This window comes from Xenopus laevis, chromosome 6L (assembly GCF_017654675.1).
Source record: "Xenopus laevis strain J_2021 chromosome 6L, Xenopus_laevis_v10.1, whole genome shotgun sequence".
Taxonomy (NCBI): domain Eukaryota; kingdom Metazoa; phylum Chordata; class Amphibia; order Anura; family Pipidae; genus Xenopus; species Xenopus laevis.
The window spans coordinates 105044453-105066609 of record NC_054381.1 but is presented as its reverse complement, the minus strand read 5'-3'; the positions used below and the strand labels follow the sequence as shown (position 1 = coordinate 105066609).

General features: G+C 37.3%; 1 protein-coding gene across 5 annotated transcripts in view; it reads right to left on the bottom strand.

Moving 5' to 3' along the window:
* The window catches only part of znf516.L (zinc finger protein 516 L homeolog), a 93587-nt gene that overhangs the window by 4036 nt on the left and 67394 nt on the right, over positions 1-22157 (bottom strand). For 4 of the 5 annotated variants that reach the window (XM_018267846.2, XM_018267848.2, XM_018267845.2 and 1 more), the window contains 2 exons: positions 14482-15936; positions 11226-11330 (listed from right to left, as the gene is read on the bottom strand). In XM_018267846.2, the coding sequence (XP_018123335.1) occupies positions 11226-11330; positions 14482-15936 (1560 nt within the window). Of the gene's footprint in view, positions 1-10080; positions 10149-11225; positions 11331-14481; positions 15937-22157 lie in introns of all 5 variants that reach the window. The other variant, XM_018267849.2, reaches the window with a different exon arrangement.

The window sequence follows — 22157 nt, the reverse complement described above, 5'->3', positions numbered from 1 at the left end:
CCTGTTGAAAACTATGAGGATATTAGAAGAAATCTCAGTCAACCTTCAGCCTTGTGCTTTAATATGGTCATGGAACTCCTTGGTGACTTCTAATATAATTTACAATAGGGGGTACATTATTCGCTGTATATAGAGACACACCAGAGAGGAAATCTGCTTTCAACCCAGCCTGCTGAAATACAGTAAAAATAACTTGCAACTCTACATCAATTCCATTGTGAGCGTTGTGGTATGAGCTGGCGCTTTATAAGTAATGGTTAATAATAATAATCCATGTTAGAACCTTGTACATATATGCTGGTGTTTTCCCTTAGAACGCAAGAGCTGTTATAGTGAATGTGAAAATGATGAGCAAGGAAGGAAAAGTAAGCATGTTAAGAAATAGCTAGTGGGAAAAGTAAAAGAGCAGTGCTACTATTAGGGGTATGTGAGAGTGAAAGGAAGGGAGTGCTAGTCCCCAAACACACACACATACAGGACACAAACTGTTCTACAGGTACATCTAGTGTAGTCATAGTGAGGTATGTAGCAATTCCCATTAATAAATGCAGTGATAAAGAAATAAAGAATCGTATAGAAAGTAAAGGGACTTGCAAGAATAAACCTGAGCCTGAAGCTTTCTTGGATTCCATAATGACATTGGTGAAGGGCACAATATACAGCAGGCCAGTCGACTTGGCAAGTCTGATTTTTAATTTATTAATCTTAAAGGGGTTGTCCACCTCTAGATTAACTTTTAGTATGATGTAGAGAGTGATATTCTGAGACAATTTCATTTTTTATAATTTTTTTTTTTTTTGTTATTTAGCTTCATATTCAGCAGCTCTCCAGTTCAGTAATATGGTTGTTGGGGCCCAAATTACCCTAGCAACCATGCATCGATTTGAATAACTGCAATATGAACAGGAGAGGCCTGAATAGAAGAGTAGTAAAAAGCAACAGTAACAATACATTTTTAGCCGTACAGAGCATTTTTGTAGATAGGGTCATTGACCCCCATTTGAAAGCTGGAAAGAAGAAGAAGAAGGCAAACAATTAATAAACTATAAAGAATAAATAATTTAGTTGCTTAGAATTTGCCATTCTATTACATACTTAAAAGTTAATTTAAAGATGAGCCACCCCTTTAAGATCAGATACTCAAAGCCTAATATATCGGTTAAATGAAGGCAACAAACTTGTGTTAGTTTCTGGTGCAGTTTCTATAACTGATATATATATATAAATTTCAATTATACCAGTAAATCTGGAACACTAAAATGTAGCCATAAAAGAGTATAATTTGTAATTTTATAACCAAATTGTGATAATTTGAGTTGTGTACATATTAATTTGCTCATCTCTGCTTAACTGCCCCTTAGTACCCATTTTACTTTGGATGCCTCCTCGGAACTGGATATTTACAAACTCCACACTGAAGCCGTACCAATTACAAACATGACCTTTAAGGTGCAAAAGGACAGGAAACTGTACGAGCACCTGACACAGAAGGAAATAAGCATGCAAGCATAACAGTCAAACAGATTTTAGTGAAATTTGATGGGTTATATTCTGATCTCTAAGTCCACGATAAATTAGGCTGCCATTTATTTGTTCATAGTGGATTATTTTGATTAATGAGAAGGCACACACACAGCAAATAGGTTTGGAAAGAACAATTAGAAGTAGAAGATAGACAATGCTCCATTAATCATACAATTAGTTGAGACTGACACCCATTGCTATGTGCTGATACACCACAAAAGAAAAGGGGCAGAGTGGTATGGACAAGAGGGTTGAGCAGCTATAAATGTGGAACAGGACTGGGATACTATAAGTTTTTTTCTTGTGCCTTAAAACAATGTGGAACATTGGAAGGTACTCTAGTTCAGAGGCTAAAAAATATTTGGGATTTATTTTAAAATAAGAGACTTTTTTTTGTCTCTCTATTTCATGACAAATACATAGCAGTACTGTGCTGCTTTGCTGCAGGTGTTCTAGAGCAGGGGTGCCCAAAAGGTAGATCGGGATCTACCAGTAGACCTTTAGCTGGTGACCAGTAGATCTCAAGATACTGTCAACATACAGCTTGTCTAAATCACCCTCCTGTTTCATGCTTTTCATTCAGATATTTATTTCTTTAAGGTTTTAAAAGAAATAGTTGTTTGTTAAATATAGCAATATGCGTGTTCTCATAAATCAATATGTAAGTAATATTTTGCATGGAACAGAATGCTAACAATGCTTTTATGGATGTAGATCATAATAAGACAACATTACTAAAAGTAGACCTCGCAATAGTAAAGAATGGGCACTCCTGTTCTAGAGAATCAGAGCAGTGTATTACATGTCATTACATCCTTTACAAATACACAGATGTATAAAATCTGACATTATATATTAGGAAAAAAGACATTAAAAAATGAAAGGGCAAGGGAACAAATTCACTTAGGGGGGTGCCATTTTGGAATCCCCTCCAACCCCCAACAAATACAGTTGCTAACCTTGAAATAATAAGAGGATTCCAACACGGGAGGAAGTGATGTCCTGTGCTTCTTAAGTGCATCCTGCTCACGATGCAAAAGGCTACTATCTTGAAATGGTGAAGAAGCAGGAACAGGCAAACTAGCTGCTTAGTGTTTTTATTAGCATGACATGTTTCGAGCACAAGGCACTTTATCAAATGTGATTACATAAAGAGCCTTGTGCTCGAAACAGAAAGCTAGTCTGCCTGTTCCTGCTTCTTTACCATTTCAAGATAGTTGCTAACCTTGGTTGAAATATATTCCTTTGAGCACTGCGCCACCATCTTCAGTGACTTCCAAGTGTTTCCTCCTCTCTGTCCGTGACTATGCACATGCTCAGTAGCGTAAATATTGCTATACTGTGCATATACACAATTCCAGATAGCTGATAAGGACCACAGATAAGTCACAGAAAAAAGTACATGAGATTGTAGTAACTAGGGAACACCTGGGACATTGGCACCACCCTATGAAGTACATTTTACATGTCCTTTAATTATATATACTGGCAACCCTTCCATCAGGTTCTTTTTTTTATTGCTTTGCCCATTCTGATTTTTTGGAATGTTATGCATTCACTCCTATTTACTGTTCACTGGAGTCCTAGGCTTAATTCCAGCCATGGTTCTATGGAGTAAGTATGTTACTCTGGGTACCTGCTAAAATGGACCACAGCGTGTATGCAATTATGATAGGGACCTGGATCGTAAACTCCACTGGATGCGTGACCTCTAAATAGTGGATCTAAAGGTCAGCGCTATATAAAGGCAAGTAATGATACCGTAATACAATTGAAGATTTATTAATATTGCATGGCGTTCTAAAAATTGATGGAGTTGTGATCCTCAGTAATATGGATTCTGGACTGAAAGCTTTTGGAAGCGGGACACGGTGTATAACCAACTGCATATCTCCACTACTGTACATTTTTATGAAAGATGCTCGCTATTAAATGTCTCGTGATATTTGACTGGTGTAAGCACTTGCTTGTATTTCCGATTTCTACTGAATACTGACAAGCTCAGCTTTCTCATGGCTTGCTTAACTGTAGCGTGCAAGTATATGAAAAGGTCAAACACCAGCATCTCTCCAGCTGTAGATACACAGCCCCCTTGTCCTGCTGCCAGGCACTGGCCATTTTTATTCACGAACAGAGATGATGGGGAGAGACTTGTTGATCATTAATTGATTGATCTGCCCTAGTTTTTATTAAACTGAGAAGTTGTTAGAAGATAGAGTACAAAAATAAGTATTCTAAAATAACTGTAAAGGCATATTTATTAAATTAGGTGATCTTCTGAGAAAAGAATGCAGTTGCCAACACCCAATCAGCAACCTTCCTGGAAGAGTCTACAAAAAGCAGAGAAATGAAAGCAAATATCTGACTGGTTGTTATGAGCAGTTACACTGGAGCAATTAAGTGTCTAAGTTTGTAAATCAGCCCCAGGGGTGCGAGAATGTAATTGATTAGAAAAGAAAAGTACACAGTGGCCAAGTTAAATATTACAGGAAAGGATATTCAACACAGTTAATTATAACATTCCTTTTTTCTACCCCCCAGGGAGATGCCCCATACTCCATAGTTACCCCTCGGCGCAGATTCTTCCAGCTCCTTGGTAAACTGACTGAGAGATTGGCAATTTCTGCGTAATTTCGCGCATGCGCAGTTGTCGCATACCGATCTCTCAGTCAGCTTACAGAGATTGTGTAAAATGGACGAGTGGAAATCCACTGGAAGAATCTGCGCCGAGGGGTAAGTATGGAGTATCTCCCGGGGGGGGGGGGCAGTTAGCCTGGGGGGAGGAGGGTCTACCTGGGGTGGGAGTACGGGTTTTTTTTTTACGAACAGGTTGAATTCTCCATTAAGCACAGGCAAGATGACCAAAACTGTGCCTATTTTGTCATTGTTCACGTGTTTTCAAAATCCATGGACCCCTCTACTAAGACAACAACATTGTGTTTAAATGCCATAAATGAGCAAAAGCAAACGACTGGTGTACACGTCCTTCTGCCCATTAGTCTGCTTTAAATGACCACGGCAAGCCTCTCCACTATCTTCTCTAGTACCTAAAGGTATAAGGTTTGATCTCCAAGTGATGTCATGTTGCTTTGCTGTTTAGAGCATTCACTTTCCTGATTCCTACTCTGAAAAGCTTCACAAAATCATATGTGTAGTATTTGTTTTATACAATACAATTTGGCAGGGTTTGTTAAGGCCAAATGAACATAGAATATATACTCTTCTGACAAACAACTCAGTTGAACTGCAGACTTTCAGCTTTAATTCAGTGGGTCGAGCAAAAAGATTGCATAAAAATGTGAGGAACTAAAACCTGTTTTTAATACAATCACTTAATTTCAAGGTCTCAAAAGTAATTGGACAATTGACTCAAAGGCTATTTCATGGGCAGGTGTGAGCAATTCCTTCATTATGCCATTATTAATGTAGCAGATAAAAGCCCTGGAGTTGATTTGAGGGGGGTGCTTGTATGTGGAAGATTTTGCTGTGAACAGACAACATGCAGTCAAAGGAGCTCTCCATGCTGGTGAAACAAGCCATCCTTAAGCTGCAAAAACAGAAAATAACCATCCGAGAAATTGCTACAATATTAGGAGTGGCAAAATCTACAGTTTGGTACATCCTGAGAAAGAAAGAAAGCACTGGTGAACTCAGCAACGCAAAAAGACAACAGTGATGGATGATCTCAGAATCATTTCCATGGTGAAGAGAAACCCCTGCACAACAGCCAAACAAGTGAACAACACTCTCCAGGAGGTAGGTGTATCGATATCCAAGTCTACCATAAAGAGAAGACTGCATAAAAGTAAATACAGAGGGTGCACTGCAAGGTGCAAGCCACTCATAAGCATCAATAATAGTAAGGCTAGATAAGACTTTGCTAAAAAAAAAAAAACATCTAAAAAAGCCCGCACAGTCTGGAAAAACATTCTTTGTACAGATGAAATCAAGATCAACATCTACCAGAATGATGGCAAAAAAAAAGTATGGAGAAGGCATGATCCAAAACATACCATCATCTGTAAAACATAGTGGAGGCAGTGTGATGGCTTGGGGTGTGCAGAATGAATTCAGAGACATATGGTCTGCTCAAATCCAGCTATATGCAGTCAAATTGATTGGGAGGCGTTTCATAATACAGATGGACAATGTCCCAAAACACACAGCCAAAGCAACCCAGGAGTTTATTAAAGCAAAGAAGTGGAATATTCTTGAATGACCAAGTCAGTCACCTGATCTGAACCCAATTGAGCTGCATTTCACTTGTTGAAGACTAAACTTTGGACAGAAAGGCCCACAAACAGCAAACGAAAGCCCCTGCAGTAAAGGCCCGGCAGAGCATTAAAAAGGCAGAAACCCAGAATCTGGTGATGTCCATGAGTTCAAGACTTCAGGCTGTCATTGCCAGCAAATGGTTTTCAACGAAGTATTGGAAATGAACATTTTATTTTCAGTTTTTTAATTTGTCCAATTACCTTGGAGCCCCTGAAATGAAGTGATTGTGTTAAAAAAAGGTTTTAGTTTCTCACATTTTTATGCAATCTTTTTGTTCAACCCACTGAATTAAAGCTAAAAGTCTGCAGTTCAACTGCATCTGAGCTGTTTTCATTTAAAAGTCATTGTGGTAATGTACAGAACCAAAATTAGAAAAAAGCCGTCTGTCCAAATATTAATGGACCTAACTGTATATAAAATGAGTACTGAAAATGTTTCGCAAATAGTGTTCTAACATATTTAATTAATCACTAATAATCATAATGCTAACTAATCCTTCAGTCACTGTAGAGAGCACACCATTGAACTGAAATGGAACATTAGGTCTTAGGAACAAGAGGGACTTCCTTTAATGTGAAACGCAAGGAGCACACCCAAAGCACTTCCATCTGTTTTCTCACTGCAGAAAACCATAGGAGCCATGAAAGTGAACTATGCCAGATGGGTAATTGATTATGATATGTGATCATTCATGCAGTTCAAAGAATCCCTGTCGATCAGGAGAGATGAGCAAATCAATTCAGATGAATAGCAAAGAAAGCATAGAAATGAGTCTTTCTAAAGGAGAGTCTTTTTAAAGGTACTGCCTCATTCAAATACAAGAAATTGTTCCTAGAATTCTGGTAGGATAAATAGTACTACACAGTTGACAAAAAAACCCACTGTATATATTGTAGTTGGATCGTGACAGATGTAAATAATTAAAGGGATAATGTCATTTTTTTCTACCTTTTAATCAAATTTTAACAGAGGTTATTTTTTTATTGCAGGAGCACTTCCAATTTAAAATGTGGAGGGGCAGTCAGATATGTACCAGGAAATTTAAAGCCCCATCCAAGCACATGGCCATTAATTTAATATTACATATTTTTAATGGGCAAATGTATATATTAAATAATTGTGAATAGTATTATACATGCAATAAGTGGCCTGTCGTGCAGATGTGTCATTTAATTAACAATGGGATCACTGGAGCATACATTGCAGTACATTGCTAACTGAAAATGAGTTTGTTTTTTTCATTTATTAGTGATCATTTGTTCACAATGGCACGGTCTTACTGTATAACAGAAACAGAATAAAGGTGTATGGGAGGATGTATGTTAGATAAAACATATGTAGTAGGGCAAATGGTGAAGACAGTCCGTTCAGAAGATACAGTGCCTTAATTGAGTGTTGGGAGGAGAATAACTACCAACCACATATAATGGCTATGAATTGGGAGTCTCTGAGCACCTTGTTCATTGTAACCCGCTTTATAGCATCAGCCTTGATAACCACCATGTAAAATGTCTTGACAAATCTGTATTCAGTGACATAAATTCAGTTGTGCCACTCTTTATAATTCATCCTCAGCAATTCTAGTTGTAGCCAGAGAGGCAATACTCTATATTTGTGTCATCCCCACTTCAAAAGCATTGGGGTTCATGTATACGCAGGCAACACCTTAAGCATAAAGATAGAGGCCTGGAGTGTTTCAGATAGTACAAAATATGTACTTTTCTTCTTACTCCCAAGCAGAAGGATCCAATGGTTTGATTAAACTGATTAATTTACTTATTGCTCAAACCAATTGAAAATTATGTCTATCTTTAAAAAGAGACAGTTAAAGGAACTGTTCAGTATAAACATAAAAACTGGCTAAACAGATAGTAGGTGCAAAATTAAAAAATGTTTCTAATATAGTTAGTTAGGCAAAAATGTAATGTATAAATGCTGCAGTGACTGAATGTCTAACATAATAGCCAGACCACTACTTCCTGCTTTTCAGGTCTCTTGGTTTCTGCTAATTGGTTACCAGGCAGTAACCAATCAGTGACTTTAGGGGGGGCACATGGGCCACACGGTTTGCTTCTGAATCTGAGTTGCATGTTAAGGATCAATTTCAAACAGTTAGAGAGCTGAAAAGCAGGAAGTTGTGTTCTGTTTGGTTATGTTAGACATTCAGTCACTCCAGCTTTTATACATTACATCTACTTTCACAATCTATTTACCAAGTTTTTATTTTTACACTGTTCCTTAAAGGCTTAATGCGTCATTATAAGTGTTAGTGGAAGGGTTATTGCTAGATTTCCGGCAGAAGGCCAGTTCGTTTCAATCATTTGTGTGCCGTAATTAAGGGGTTGGGGAAGACAACAAAATACGGGGATGTTAATGTTCTGGGTGTCCTCTGCTGCCATGCGTAATTAATAGAATAAATCACAGGAAAATCATCTTTTGTTCATGCCTATGTCATTTCTAAATGAAATCAAAACACAGCAGTATTTCTAAATAACGGAGAAAAATGACACTACGACCCTATTTTGGTAAGGCTTCAGGTCCAATTTATTCATTTTATTCTCTTTTATAAGTTAAAAGGAAACAGAGAAATTGAAAGGGAGTTTGTTAAGATAGTGAAGCTAGACATTAGAAACAGGAAAGCACACCACCACACAGATTCCACAGAGGCTGCAAGATTAGAATAAGGAGTTACTAAAAGAACCACTGGACACATGTACTCTTCAGAAAAACACAGACAGATTAGCCCATTGCTTAGTATAGTACTCTCTGGCCTGAAAGGCAGCTCGCACAGATAATGGTTTGCATCAAAATAGGAATACTTAAAGGGAAACTATCATCTAAAAAAGTGAGAAGATATCAAGTTTACTATTGATACTATTTATTTTTCCCGTAACAAACAGTTAAGCATGATGATATTTAATATTTATTTGCATAAAAGTTGTTTTTGGTAAGACTGGGGTGGATACACACACACACACACATACATACACAAATTAAAACTCTCACCTTCACAATACTTTGGGGCACACCAAACCTTTGCTATAAAAGGGTAATCTAATATGGGCAATACGTTCTACCCCGCGATATCTAACTTGTTAAATCAAAACCATACAAAAAAAAAAAAAAACATGCGCCTCTACCCTAAAAGTCAGAAAGACAGGGCTATGTCTAGTAGCCTGCAGCCAACACAGAAATATTTTTTTTATCATGCAGGAGACTTTGAAATGCTATCGGTTGGTATGGTATACTAGATTCAGTGCAAACTTTCTTTCAGTATGGCTAACAGGTATGCTGAATAGCCTGGAAGTGCCTGGGATCAGTGCCTAATCAATCCCTTTATCATTACTAATTGAGAAACATCTTCTCACCTTTAAAAGACATATTATTATTTCTGCAGAATAGTTTTAGTGGAAAGGCTCAGTACCATTACCTCTGTAACAACAACAACAAAGGTTCAACAAAGACCAAGGTGTTGCGAATCTATGATCTGGGCCCTCCTAATAAAAAGGATGGTCTTAGATGAGGCATGAAATGTGGCATCACCCTCTCATAAAGAAAATGTAACTATAATGAGAGAAGGGCCTTTGTAGATACAGTTTACATCATCTCAACTTTACTGTCAGTTTAAGTGAAAATAAAATTACATTTTATATAGATATATAGTGAAGTTTGATTAGTACTCAGTAGCAGCAATCCAAAGGCAGTGACTGGAATATAAGATTAGTCCTCAGTCTGGGTTTGCTGCCCAAATTTGCACAGATGCCTTTTTAGGAGACAAATGCAGCTCAAAGGCTAATTAGTAGAGACAATGAAAAGCCCCATGAGCCATAGCCCTTTAAATATACACAAAGGACTGGGTGATAGAATAACTAATATAAGAAAGAAACCAAGCAAGAATATAATAATAAGAATAGTGAGCCTTATTTTGCCTGAGACATCTGAAATCTAAAAGGCAGCTATGTGTTGGCAAGTGTAGCGTGCATATTGACATTTTTGTCTAGCGTCCTGGGTCTGTTCTCGCCTTATTTTATGGAAAATAGGATTATCAAAGTTAAAAAAAAAATGATAGTTTCCCTTTAAATCGATTCACATAGGATTTGTGTTCAGAGCTTAAAAGAGACTACAGTAAACTAAACATGAGTGTATGTTGATCATAATAAGCATGGCTCTAAGATTCATTTAGGATAAAATGGTCAGTGCTTTACTGAGGAGTAATGCTGTGCAACTTCATTCCCCAGAAACCAGAAGAAAACCCAAACACTCAGATCATTGATAACATACTTGTTTTGGGGCATCTGCGGAGGTGGTGTGAACTTCAGTACCTCGGAGTCCATTAGACTCAAATACCACTGTGGGAACAAGGGGTCTTGTTAAACAGAGGAGCATTCAAGCTTTCGTTCGTTAGTGTGTGTACAATATTGAGTCCATTACAGTTTAAATACATAAAAAAAAGGAAGAAAAAAAAAGGAAGACACCAGCCAGCAGCCGGTGGCCAGAACACACCAATTTACTGCAACACTTACAGTGAGAGTGAGTGCTAATGGCAGCCTAGGGCTATTGGCCTTTTTAATTCAGATTTCAGTGCTGAAGAAAGCAATCACTGACAACATTAATTATCAGTGTGTGTGTAAAGGGACCCTCTTCTTGCATTACTTACCATTTGGCCTCTGTCAGTTCATATCAGACTGGCTTATGTATGCATCATTCACACTTCTCAATAGCAGACCCACAGGTCTAAAACTGCCATACAAATGCTCATATGACATTTGCCCATTAAATGGTTCACATTGCATTTGTGCAAGGAGAAAATGGTGGCATATTTATGTATTTCTATTATAACCTACAATAAACAATTTCCATAAACGAAAAAAAAAGCATGGAATGGGGATGTAAAATAGAGTATAATGGTGTGCACACATGATAAACTTAATTTTAGGGCACTATGTAGAAATGTAGGGTGAATTCACTTGGAATCAGCCAGAGATACACTTCCAGCACGTTTTTAAGAAAGCAACATCCAAAAGGTATTTCAAAAAACATATGGGGACATTGCAAATTCCCAAAAGCTGTACATTATAATTTACAAATGAATTATTCTAGGGCATATATAGCATCAAAATTTAACCTCTGAGCCAAAGAGATTATGCACTATGAGTGTGAATCCCTATACAATAGGCAAGACTTAATTGCAAAAAAGTGGCCGAGAACGTCTACCCCAGCTGTACTTGGATAATGGACTGTCTTCATCCATATTTAACATGTATCCAAAGGATGGGCCTTATGAAACTAGTGGATAGTCAACACTAATTTTATTCAAGCAGCAGAGAGGTTAATTTGCATTGCTGTGAACAGTTTTGCAGTGCAAAGACATTCTGCAAAGCTGATCAGAATATAAATAAACAAAATCTGCTTCAGGGAACATGTACCTGTATGGGACCTCATATGGGTTCTTAAGTGGCTCGGTTGGCTGAAACATTTTCCGCATTCATTGCAAACATAGTCTCCTTGCCGTGCTTGTGTCCTAAGCATTCCTGTGGTTGATAAGGAGGGGAGGGGGGAGGAGGAGAGAGAGACAGAAAAAGGGAGAAGTTGAGAGGAAAACATTATGCTAGAAGAAAACATCATTAGTATGTCTAATGTGTCATTATGTGAGGCTACCTTCAGGCCCTAGATGACAACTGTCAGCCTTCATCAAGGCTCGGGATGACAGGCTAGGCACACACAGGACTGCAAGAATGCATAAATTACATTGAATTAAAAAATGTTCCCCGTGATGTGCCCGCACCAGGACTGGCATGTCAGGTGTGCGCTTTTCAGAGCAGCTGGATCCACTTTTCAGCCATCACCCAGCTTTGTCAAGCAGTGTATCAAGCAAATCAAAGTGACTTCAGCGTGCCAGAGACAAGTCAGATGGATAATGGAAAATGAGTAGTACCAGAGTCAGCCTGTCCCCCCTGGGCAGACGTACCTTGGAGACAAATTCAGAGTGAGTGGAGCCATCACAGACTGATCAAACCTTTAGCCCCTACCTACCTGCCTGCTGGTGCTGCTTTGACCCGGGACCTCGCAGGCATAGACAGAAGACATCTGAGAATGAGTGTGTCATTCTGGACATTTTCAGACAGTAGGAGCATAACAGCCCTCTTCCTGCCTTTAATAAACATGTTTTCCGTTCCATTAGCATTTGCAGAAAAACTACTCAGCCCTCACTTTTTTTTTTTTTTAAAAGGTCAGTTTACAACATCTGACTTAAAGGGCTAGCTGTTGTCTTTGCTGCTGATCAAGAAAGACATATCTGGCTTTTAGTTTTCAATGTTTGTTTTGAACATCATTTGCTCTTTTCTGCAGAATCTTTCTAGAATGGCATTTTTGATGCTAGTGGGGTTCTTTCTACTTTTGTACAATAGTAGCTAATCTTTATTTTTTGCAATGTGATGTAGTTCACAGACTTTCAGTTTTTACACACCATGGGGTGTACATGGTGCATGCTGCTTAAGTTTTAAATGCGAGCTGAAACAGTTATTTCTATTGCAAGAACAATAATATGTCCTAGTGAGGCTGGTTAATTACCTATCTAAATTACATTATGTCTATAAGTTTTAAATAAAATATGGCAAGTAAAAAATATGCCAAAACAAGCCCACAAGAGAAACACTTAAAGCGGAACTATTGCGAAAATGAAAATGTAATATACGCTTCATCATACTGAAATAAGAAACTTTGTAAATACAATCAATTAAATATTCTGTATCGTTTCTGAAATAATCAAGATTATATTCACTATTGCTCTCTCAGCATCTGTTTCTCTTCATTTTGTCTTTCTAGCAGCAGTTGGGTGTCAGATATTTATTGACAGTCAGATCCAATGTATCGTATAGGGGGGCTTCCTTTGCTAGCAGATGAATTAGAGCTCAAATAACTGATTCCAGTACAAATCAAATATAACAAAATAACTGCCTTTTGCACAAATCCTGCATGTAAAGAGATATTATGTCTGGTAATTTTAATAGAATGAGCTCTAATACATCTTCTAGGCAAAAGGAGCCCCCCCCATGAGATAAATTGGATCTAACTGTCAATGATTATCTGACACCCAACTGCTGCATGTAGAGAGAATGAAGAGAAACAGATGCTAAGAGAGGGATAGTGATGATAAACTTGATTATGTCAGAAACAGTACAGACTGTTTGATTGTATTTACAAAGTTTCTTATTTCAGTATGATGAAGCTTATATTAAATTCTAATTTTCACAATGGTTCCCCTTTAAGGACTGCAGTTAACACTTGCAGAAGATGCAACAGTTCTTCAGGGAACCTAATCTATATAGCAGGGGTGCCCAAAAGGTAGATGGGGATCTACCAGTAGACCTTTAGCTGGTGATCAGTAAAATCTCAAGACAATGTCTAGTCTTCAGATGTACAGCTTGTCTAAATCACCCTTCTGTTTAATTCAGATATTTATTGTGTTATGGTTACACATGGAATAGTTAATAATAATAAATGATTATTATAATAATACAATATCATAAATAATATAATACATAATAAATAACATTCTTAAATATATCAATATAACCCAAAAATCAATATAATATTTAAGCAATACAAAATGCTAACAATGCTATTATGGATGTAGATCATAATGGGACAACATTACTAAAAGTAGACCCCACATTAAGGCCCAAGTATGGGCACTCCTGCTCAATAGTTATGTAGTGATGCACAGTTTTTGAAAAATTAACTAATAGTAATCGGGGCGAGTAGCTGTGTTTTTAACAACATACTCCATATGCCTTGGCCCCTAATTTGCATATTAAAAAACCCATTCTTTCAGTCTTAAAGGGGTTGTTCCCTTTCTACACACTTTTTTTCAGTTGTTTTCTGAACTGCACAGAAATATATACTTTTTTTTCAGTTGCTTTCCATGTTTTATTTTTTTACCGTTTTTCCAGAATTGAAGATTAAAGTTTAACGTTTCTGTCTCTGGTATTTCATTCTAGCAGCTCAGTTAATCCAGGGGCAAATTCTTACAATTTGCTACATTAGTTGATACATTTATCTTTAGCATTTATGGAATATTAGCAACTATTGTATCAATTATAATAGATATTTTTAATGAAACTCTGGATATCTGCTCAGCAGGGACAAAGATAAAAAAGGATCAACGAATGCACCAATTTTTTTTTGCCTTGCTCTGGATCAACTAGCAGTTAGGCAGGTTAAAAAAAAAAAGTTAAAAGGTTGAACTTGATGGATGTGTCTTTTTTCAACTTACTATGTTATTCATTTAGAATAGTTTACAAAATCGTGACCCCTCCCCCTCCAGAGCAGCTTTAAAAAAACATAAGAAGGTGAAAAATAAAACTGCAAACTTTCAATATTAGAAAAATGGTCACAAATAGAAGGTGTTTGAAAAACGCCTTTATTCCTGGTAAGCTATCTGAAAACAACTGAACTGAAAAGTTTTGGAAGGTGAAACTTTAACTGCCCAGATTTTTAATGAACATTAGAAAATGTTAACTAGAATGGATAAAGGTCCTTTGTTTTTTCTTTTAAAACCCTTTAGCAAAAAAAAAATTGCCTTGTTAAAAATACAACATTTAACAGTTGACTTCTCAGGTAACTGACACATCATGGTTGCTTTTCACTGTCTAGAACTGTAGTTCAGGGAAATTAAATTACCTGCATTATCCAAATTATTAGCATTGGCGCCCCAGCTTTGGTAGAGAGTAGCAAGATCCTTTGGAATGTAAGTCTTAAAGATATTTAAAATGTCCAGTCGTTTTTCATGGCCTTCCGATACTGGTTCTTGCTTGACTGATTGAAAAGATTGGGGGTCAGCTGCTGTACTTGGTTGCGTATGAAACAAAGGGCTTGTCTTCATGCCTGTGCTACAGTTGGACACTGTCCCTAATTCATTGACAATCTTGCCCTGAGATTCCCTTTGAGGCACTGGAGGACTCTCCTGTTTAATTTGTGGCTCCACTTTGTGAAATGGGTACGGTGGCCGCTGAAGAGGAAATTTGGTTTTAATTGTGTCAGATATAGTTAGTTTATTTGGAGATGCAGTACTAGGTCCACCTTGAGCCATCCCATATTTTTCCACTTGTTTGCTACTAGTAGGCTGAAGTATTTGCCTTGATACCGATGCTTGAGCAGGTGAAAGGTTTCTACTGAAACTTGCAGCTTGTATCAATTTTGGACTGGTTTCATATCTAGATTTTAACAGTGGCTGCTGTACTGATGTACTAAATTGGTCCCCTACCTTTTGTTGCTTCTGGACTTCAAAGTTTGTGATTTTCGACCCACTGAATCCATGAGAGCTGTCACGAACCTGAGATCCACATGTTGCCTTGGAAACATTGCCTAAATTGGAAGTGTTTCCTTTTGATGCTGCAGGCCGAATTGGCATCTGAGTGCGTGAAAACCTAGCTATTGGTAAAGGCTGGCATTCTTTACCACCAAGTGCTGGAGGTGGACCTGTACGCCCATTTCTAGTTTGGAAAAGCAAATTATTTTTCAAATTTTTGAAACCATTTTGCTGAATCCATTGAGGAGCCATTGAGTTACAACTAACTTTATGCCAAATTCTTTTGTGCATCCACAAGACCTCAGGATAGTAAGTATTGTGACTGCAATATGGACACTGATGAATGACCAACGCTGCCTGCAATGCAGAAATAGCACTTTTACTACAAAGTTCATGTCTGGTGGATTTTTCACTAAGATCCAATGGAAGGTCCTGCTTTCCACCACTGCTTTTCTCTGACCCACTGTGTTCCTTCAGCACATCAAGTGCCATTAAATTTGGATGACCTTTTTCTGCTGATAAAAGCTTTTTTGCATCCACAATTACTTCTGAACTATATCCGACAGAAAATGATGTACTACTATTTGGGGTATGCTTTCCAGAAGCACTGGGATCTTGGTTGTACTTGAATGCTGGTATTTTCAAATCAGGGATAAAAGGAAAATCAGTATGCTTATTAGACATGAAGGCTGTAGGAGTCTGCACCTCTGGATTACATTTACTCTCTTCATATTTGCTGGTATCATCAGAGCTGAAGTTCTGTTGATGATTTCCTTTTGACATCTGCATGGGAACGCCCTCAAATGCACGATGGTATGCTTTCACTCCTAAAAAACAAATAAACAAAAACCTTAGGCTTTATAATTTAAAAATAAGTTTTATTATGCAACAGTGATCACCCAAACATGTTCCCTAAGATGTATGATTTTACAGCACTGTTCTGGTGTGTTGATAAACTTATTACAAATCTGCCTTTTTTACAAAAAGGAAATGCATCTCCTCCATTTAGTAGTAACTACTGGAATGAAACATTCATCCTTACACCTGCCAAACCAAACTCTATTTCTGCGTTACATGTAAAGACAACTCATGTGCCTCAGACAGGAAATCAGTATTCTGTCTGTTTCGTCTATCTACATCTCACCCTGTGCTTCATGAATACATAAGTAATTAAAGCAAGGATGATAAATGCCTTAATTAATCACTTGTTGATGGGTACCCACTGTCTAGGAATTGGCTCCTGCAAATTTCCCATCTTAATGGTATCTGCTGTGATCCCGAAATTGGACACAGAGATTGGTGTTGTCACAGCAACCTACAGGTCTCATAGGTTTGTAAGCATATATGAATAAATCAGGGTGTCAAATACTTTTACTCCACTTTCAAATACTATTTCTAGGGTTTCATGCGATACTTTGAAAGGAAAACATCTCTCTGATACACACAAGGATGCAGCTCTTAAAACTATATATATACTTAAAACTATATATATATATATTCAGAAGGCCAGCTGCAGGTTCTGTTAGTTGTAATTTATACAAGGGGTACTACATTTAAAAATGTATGCATTTCCCCTGGATACAATGAATATATTTTGAAGAAGTAATTATAAATTTGGGATGAAAATCAGTGTTCTGGCACACACATTTGTGTATTGCGTATTTGAGCCCTGGGGAAAGGAAATAAAGGGATTCTGTCAGGATTTTTATGATGTTTTATTTCTAAATTACACTGCAAATAATTCACTCTACCATATAACATTTAAAGTGTATTTTTTTTAGTTGTAATATTGGTGTGTAGGCAGCCATCTCAGGTCATTTTGCCTGGTCATGTGCTTTCAGAAAGAGTCAAGTGCTGCACTATGGAACTGCTTTCTGGCAGGCAGTTGTTTCTCCTACTCAATGTAACTGAATGTGTCACCGTGGGACCTGGATTTTACAATTGGGTGCTGTTCTTATATCTACCAGACAGCTGTTATCTTGTGTTAGGGAGCTGCTATATGTTGTTAGGCTGCTGGGGGGGGGGTGATATCACTCCAACTTGCATTACAGCAGTAAAGAGTGACTGAAGTTTTATATAAAAAATTTTTCCCATGACCGTATCCCTTAAAGAAAAGGTATTAAAGTCATGTTTATATAAACAAAAGAGTTGCAACTCAAAGGCTTTTATAGTGTCATTAATAATATTATCTCTGGAAATTTGAACATAGATGTGCAACCTATACCGCTGCAGCAGTTTAAAGCACAAATAAACAAAACAATACAAGATTTTGGTTTTTAGACATTATTTAAACTAAATTAATATAGATTCTTTGTTCATATAAAAAAAAAAAAAAATCTGCTTGATAAATATGTATATAATCAATTGCAAGGAACTGCCGCCTTCTAATTTGTCTTTTTAATATGGCCATCAATAAGCCATATTGAAATTTCCATTTTTGCCGGGTCTCAAATTCATCACTGCTTCAAGGACAAGAGATCACAGGCCTGGTATGTTGGTTGAGCTATAAATCATTTAATCTTTATTGTGGAGACATTTGCAGACTTAAAGATTACAGATCTTGTGTCGAGACAAGATTTTAGTACCAGAAAAAGTTTCTTTTCATGGAAAAAACATTTGAATACGATTGCAAATCAGCAGTTGCCTCACCACTCTTGTTAAGATGGCATCAGATTTATCTCCACAATTAAAGGGGTGGTTCACCTTTAAGCTAACTTTTAGTATGTTATAGAATTGCCAATTCTAAGATACTTTTCAATTGGTCTTCATTATTTTTTTTTTATATAGTTTTCTGATAATTTGCCTTATAATTCTTACTCTTTCCAGTGTTCAAATGAGGGGTCGTTGATCCCATCTAAAATTCAAATGCTCTGTAAGGCTACAAATGTATTTTTATTGGTACCTTTTATTACCCGTCTTTCTATTCAGGTCCTCTCCAATTCATATTGCAGTCTCTTATTCAAATCAGTGCATGGTTGCTAGGGTAATTTGGACCCTAGTTACCGAATTGCTGAAATTACAAACTGGAGAGCTGCTGAATAAAAAGCTGAATAACTCAAAAGCCACAAATAATAAAAAATGAAAACCAATTGCAAATGTTCTCAGTACACCACTCTTTAAGTCATACTAAAAGTTAATTCAAAGGTGAACAACCTATTAATGATTATAAAAAGAATCATCAGTGGTGTCTTTTCTATTGTAATATGTGTTGCCTTCAACAGAACTTCTTGATTGTACACCACCCACATGTTAATAAAAGCTAAATGAAAAAGAATGATATTAGAAGGTGAAGAAGGTCAATTGGAAATTCAGGGACGTGCCGAATAGATGTTGCTGCATAAATTGCATTTTTACAGGGCAGCCCTTCTAGCTGGATACATTAAAAGTACCCCAAATTTATTAAAAGGTCTGGAAACCTTAAGCGAAGTGCTCTGTTGTCATGTATGTTGCTAATGCTGTTTAAAAAAAAAAAGTGCATTCATCACTGTCCTCTGGTGGACTTAAAAAAACACTGTAAAGGCAAATTCCTCACACATAGTGTGAGCTTCGAAATGAGCAAATAATTACTCAGTGTGTTCAAGCTATCAGTAAGGGTGGTAAAAAAAAAAAAAAAGCAACGTGAGGGAATGGACAGCTTGATCTGGAAAAGGCAGGTAAATGGACTAACTCTGAACAGGGCCTATACCATGCCGGGATGTCAAATTCCTTTATATCAATTTTATTGCTGCTCTTTAGGCTCAGCGCCTGAAATGTGCTGGGTGCCATCAATAGAGCAGCCACAGAGATGACCTCGGCAGCTGTGTGAAAATAAAGACTGTGGCTGTAACCTACTTATCACATTCATCTTCTCTGCATTTATACACAGAATAAGTGTCCATAGCCAGCAAAGGTTATGGTGCCGCTTTCTGAGCAGCATTGTTCCTCACCGGCAATTTCTTGCACATGCTGACAATTGACTGATGCTGCATGTTTCTAATATTATTGTACTTGGAAAGAGACCACAGGCATGCAGAAAGCCTTCTGCTCTTAAGATGTGCTTCCAAAATCTAAGCCCACCATCTTCTCTTTTAACATGTGATGCCTTGATGTATTGGGCCATAAGGGTATCTCTTATATAAACTAGAGAGAGGACAGATAGTAAGCAATATTAAACATGAGTCCAATCCCACTAGTCAGGGGCCTGAGTGCTTCAAAATTGTTCTACTAGGCCCTCTATTTCTTTTAGATATTTTAATTAAACTATACCCCCCTGAACAATGTAGGTCTCTATAAAAATATATTGAATAAAACAGCTCTCATGTAAATAAACCATTTTCATAATAATATACTTTTTAGCAGTATGTGCCATTGGTAAATCATAAATATAAAAATTACCATTTTAAAAAATGGGATTCTAGGATTCATGGTGCACACAAACAAACCATATATGTTAGGTCACTTGACCCAATTAGAAGACAGAGTTCTGTCTTTTGCTTCCACACTTCTTTCTGTTACAGTTGTAGTATTTCTGGTCAGGTGATCTCTGAGGCAGCACAGAGACCATCACAAAATGGTGGTTCAACGTAAGAAATGTAAAAGGGCAATATTTACTTAAACATATTCCAGTTTGGTAAGATTCTTGAATATGCCACTTAATTTGATGTAATCTATCTGTTGCTTAAGTATTCATTTTGGGGGTATAACCTTTCCTTTAAGTTTAGATACTACAAAATCCTGTGAACTGTGTTAATTAGAGCTTTCCTATTGCCATGTACTATTCAGAATTAGGGATGATGTTGCATCCAGTTGTGCATGAGCTACAACTGCATGAGGTTGCAGGCTGGGTATTCTTGCAATGTAGAAGGTGCTTTACTATGAATCTGGGAGGGGTTGGGGGGGGGGGAGTTAAGCTGGCCATAGATGCAAAGATCCGATCCTGCGAATCAAATCTTTGCGTCTATGGCCAGCTTTAGTCGATATACTATGTGCTATATATGTGCCTGAAGGTGTGTGACATATAAACATCATCGGGGTGGGGCAAAGCAAGAAATATTATGTTCTACATGCACGTTGCTTTCCACCAAAGCCCTAGGGTCTTCAGATCAATATCAGGCTATTACATGTTTTAATGCCCAAACACTAGAGCAGTGATCCCCAACCAGTAGCTCGTGAGCAACATGTTGCTCTCCAACCCCTTGGATGTTGCTCCCAGTGGCCTCAAAGCAGGTGCTTATTTTTAAATTCCAGGCTTGGAGACAAGTTTTAGTTGCATAAAAACCAGGTGTACTGCCAAACAGAGCCTCAATGTAGGTTGACAATCCTCATAGAGGCTACTAAATGGGCAATCACAGCACTTATTTGGCACCTTAGGAACATTTTTCATGCTAGTGTTGCTCCCCAACTCCTTTTACTTCTGAATATTGCTCACGGGTTCAAAAGGTTGGGGATCCCTGCACTAGAGGAACAAACAATTTGTTGATTCCAATGTGCCACTATAAATCTAATAAAGAGGAGGGTGCAATTCGAAAAACCTTTTAGTGCTCAATCAAGTCAAGGTCTCTAAATGGCTCACACTTTCATGAGAAAGATCAGAATTTCAGATATAGGGCATGTGTACAAAATTACATGTTTTTCAGTCACAGAGTTTGGCTTGCTTTGCGTTTAACGATTTCTTTTACCAGCTCATTACAAGGACCTTTTAGTTAGGTAAATAAGTTCCAGGCTTAGGATTGTGGGAATTATGGTTGAAGCAAAAAGCTTGGAATCACTGCTCTTCCTCTTCGGAAAGAAATGTCTTGTTATAGCTACTTGTCCATTGGCAACAACAAAATAGACTGTCTACTGGCATAACATCATATTTACATGGGGGTGACCTTGTGCAGAAAATAGATTTCCCTGCGTGTCATTTCCATATTCCATTAAAATAACTGATGAAAAGGCAGTAATATTGACAGACTGAAAAATAACGACAAGACAATAGGTGGGGGGAGGGGTGATTAAAAAAACAACAACAAAAGCATCTAACTGTAAATCTGTATTTTCCTTTCCTATACTCAAATCTTGTTTTCATCTAGAAATGTAAATGGATTCCATGGAGCTAATTTGGTACTATACCAGAAATGTTCCTGTCTTTATTGTGTGGCAGAGAAGCAGAATTCAGGTGTGAAATTGGCTTCTTTCATCATTAGTTCAATTACTGCAACAGATTTAAGCAGCCGGCAATTCGGCAAATGAAGCAGAAATGAGGAAAGAGTGGAATTAGACTGCCACTAGCTGGCTCACAGCACAAATTGCACCCGGCATTAAAGGCTTTAGCTGCAAGATAAATAAATCAGCAGTCTGATATCAACAGCAATTCTACCTAATAAAAATGTAGAAAAGACGAAGAAGCGCATGTTGTTAATTGAATGACTGTATGCTAACCAACAAGGACGGTTGAAAAATAACCAAAAAATCTGCTTCATTTATTATGTTTTCCTAGTCAGTTGCACCATTTGCCTTCATGTATTTCAGATATCTGTAAAACTTCACATATAGAGCACTCATTGCTTCATACATCAAGCCAACTGAACGATCATTATAACTACTTGTTTGCATTTAGTAAATCAAACCCAACAAATACTAATCTACAGGGGCCATTACTTAGCATTTAATAGTGTTAAAGGGGTGGTTCACCTTTAATTAATGTTTTAGTATGTTATAGAATGGCTCATTTTAAGTAACTTTGCAATTGGCCTTCATTTTTTTCTTTTAAATTGTTTGCCTTCTTCTTCTGACTATTTCCAGCTTCCAAATGGGGGTCTATAAAACAAATGCTCTGTAAGGCTACAAATTTATTGTTGTTACTACTTTTTATGACCCCCCCCTCTTAATGCAGGTATCTCCTATTCATATTCAGAGTCTCTTATTCAAATCAACGTATGGTTGCTTTGGTATATTGGGCGCTAGCAACCAGATAGCCCAAATTGGAAACTGGAGAGCTGCTAAATAAAAAGCTAAATAACAAAAATCAGAAATAATGAAAAATTAAATCAATTGCAAATTATGTCAGAATATCGCTTCCTACGTC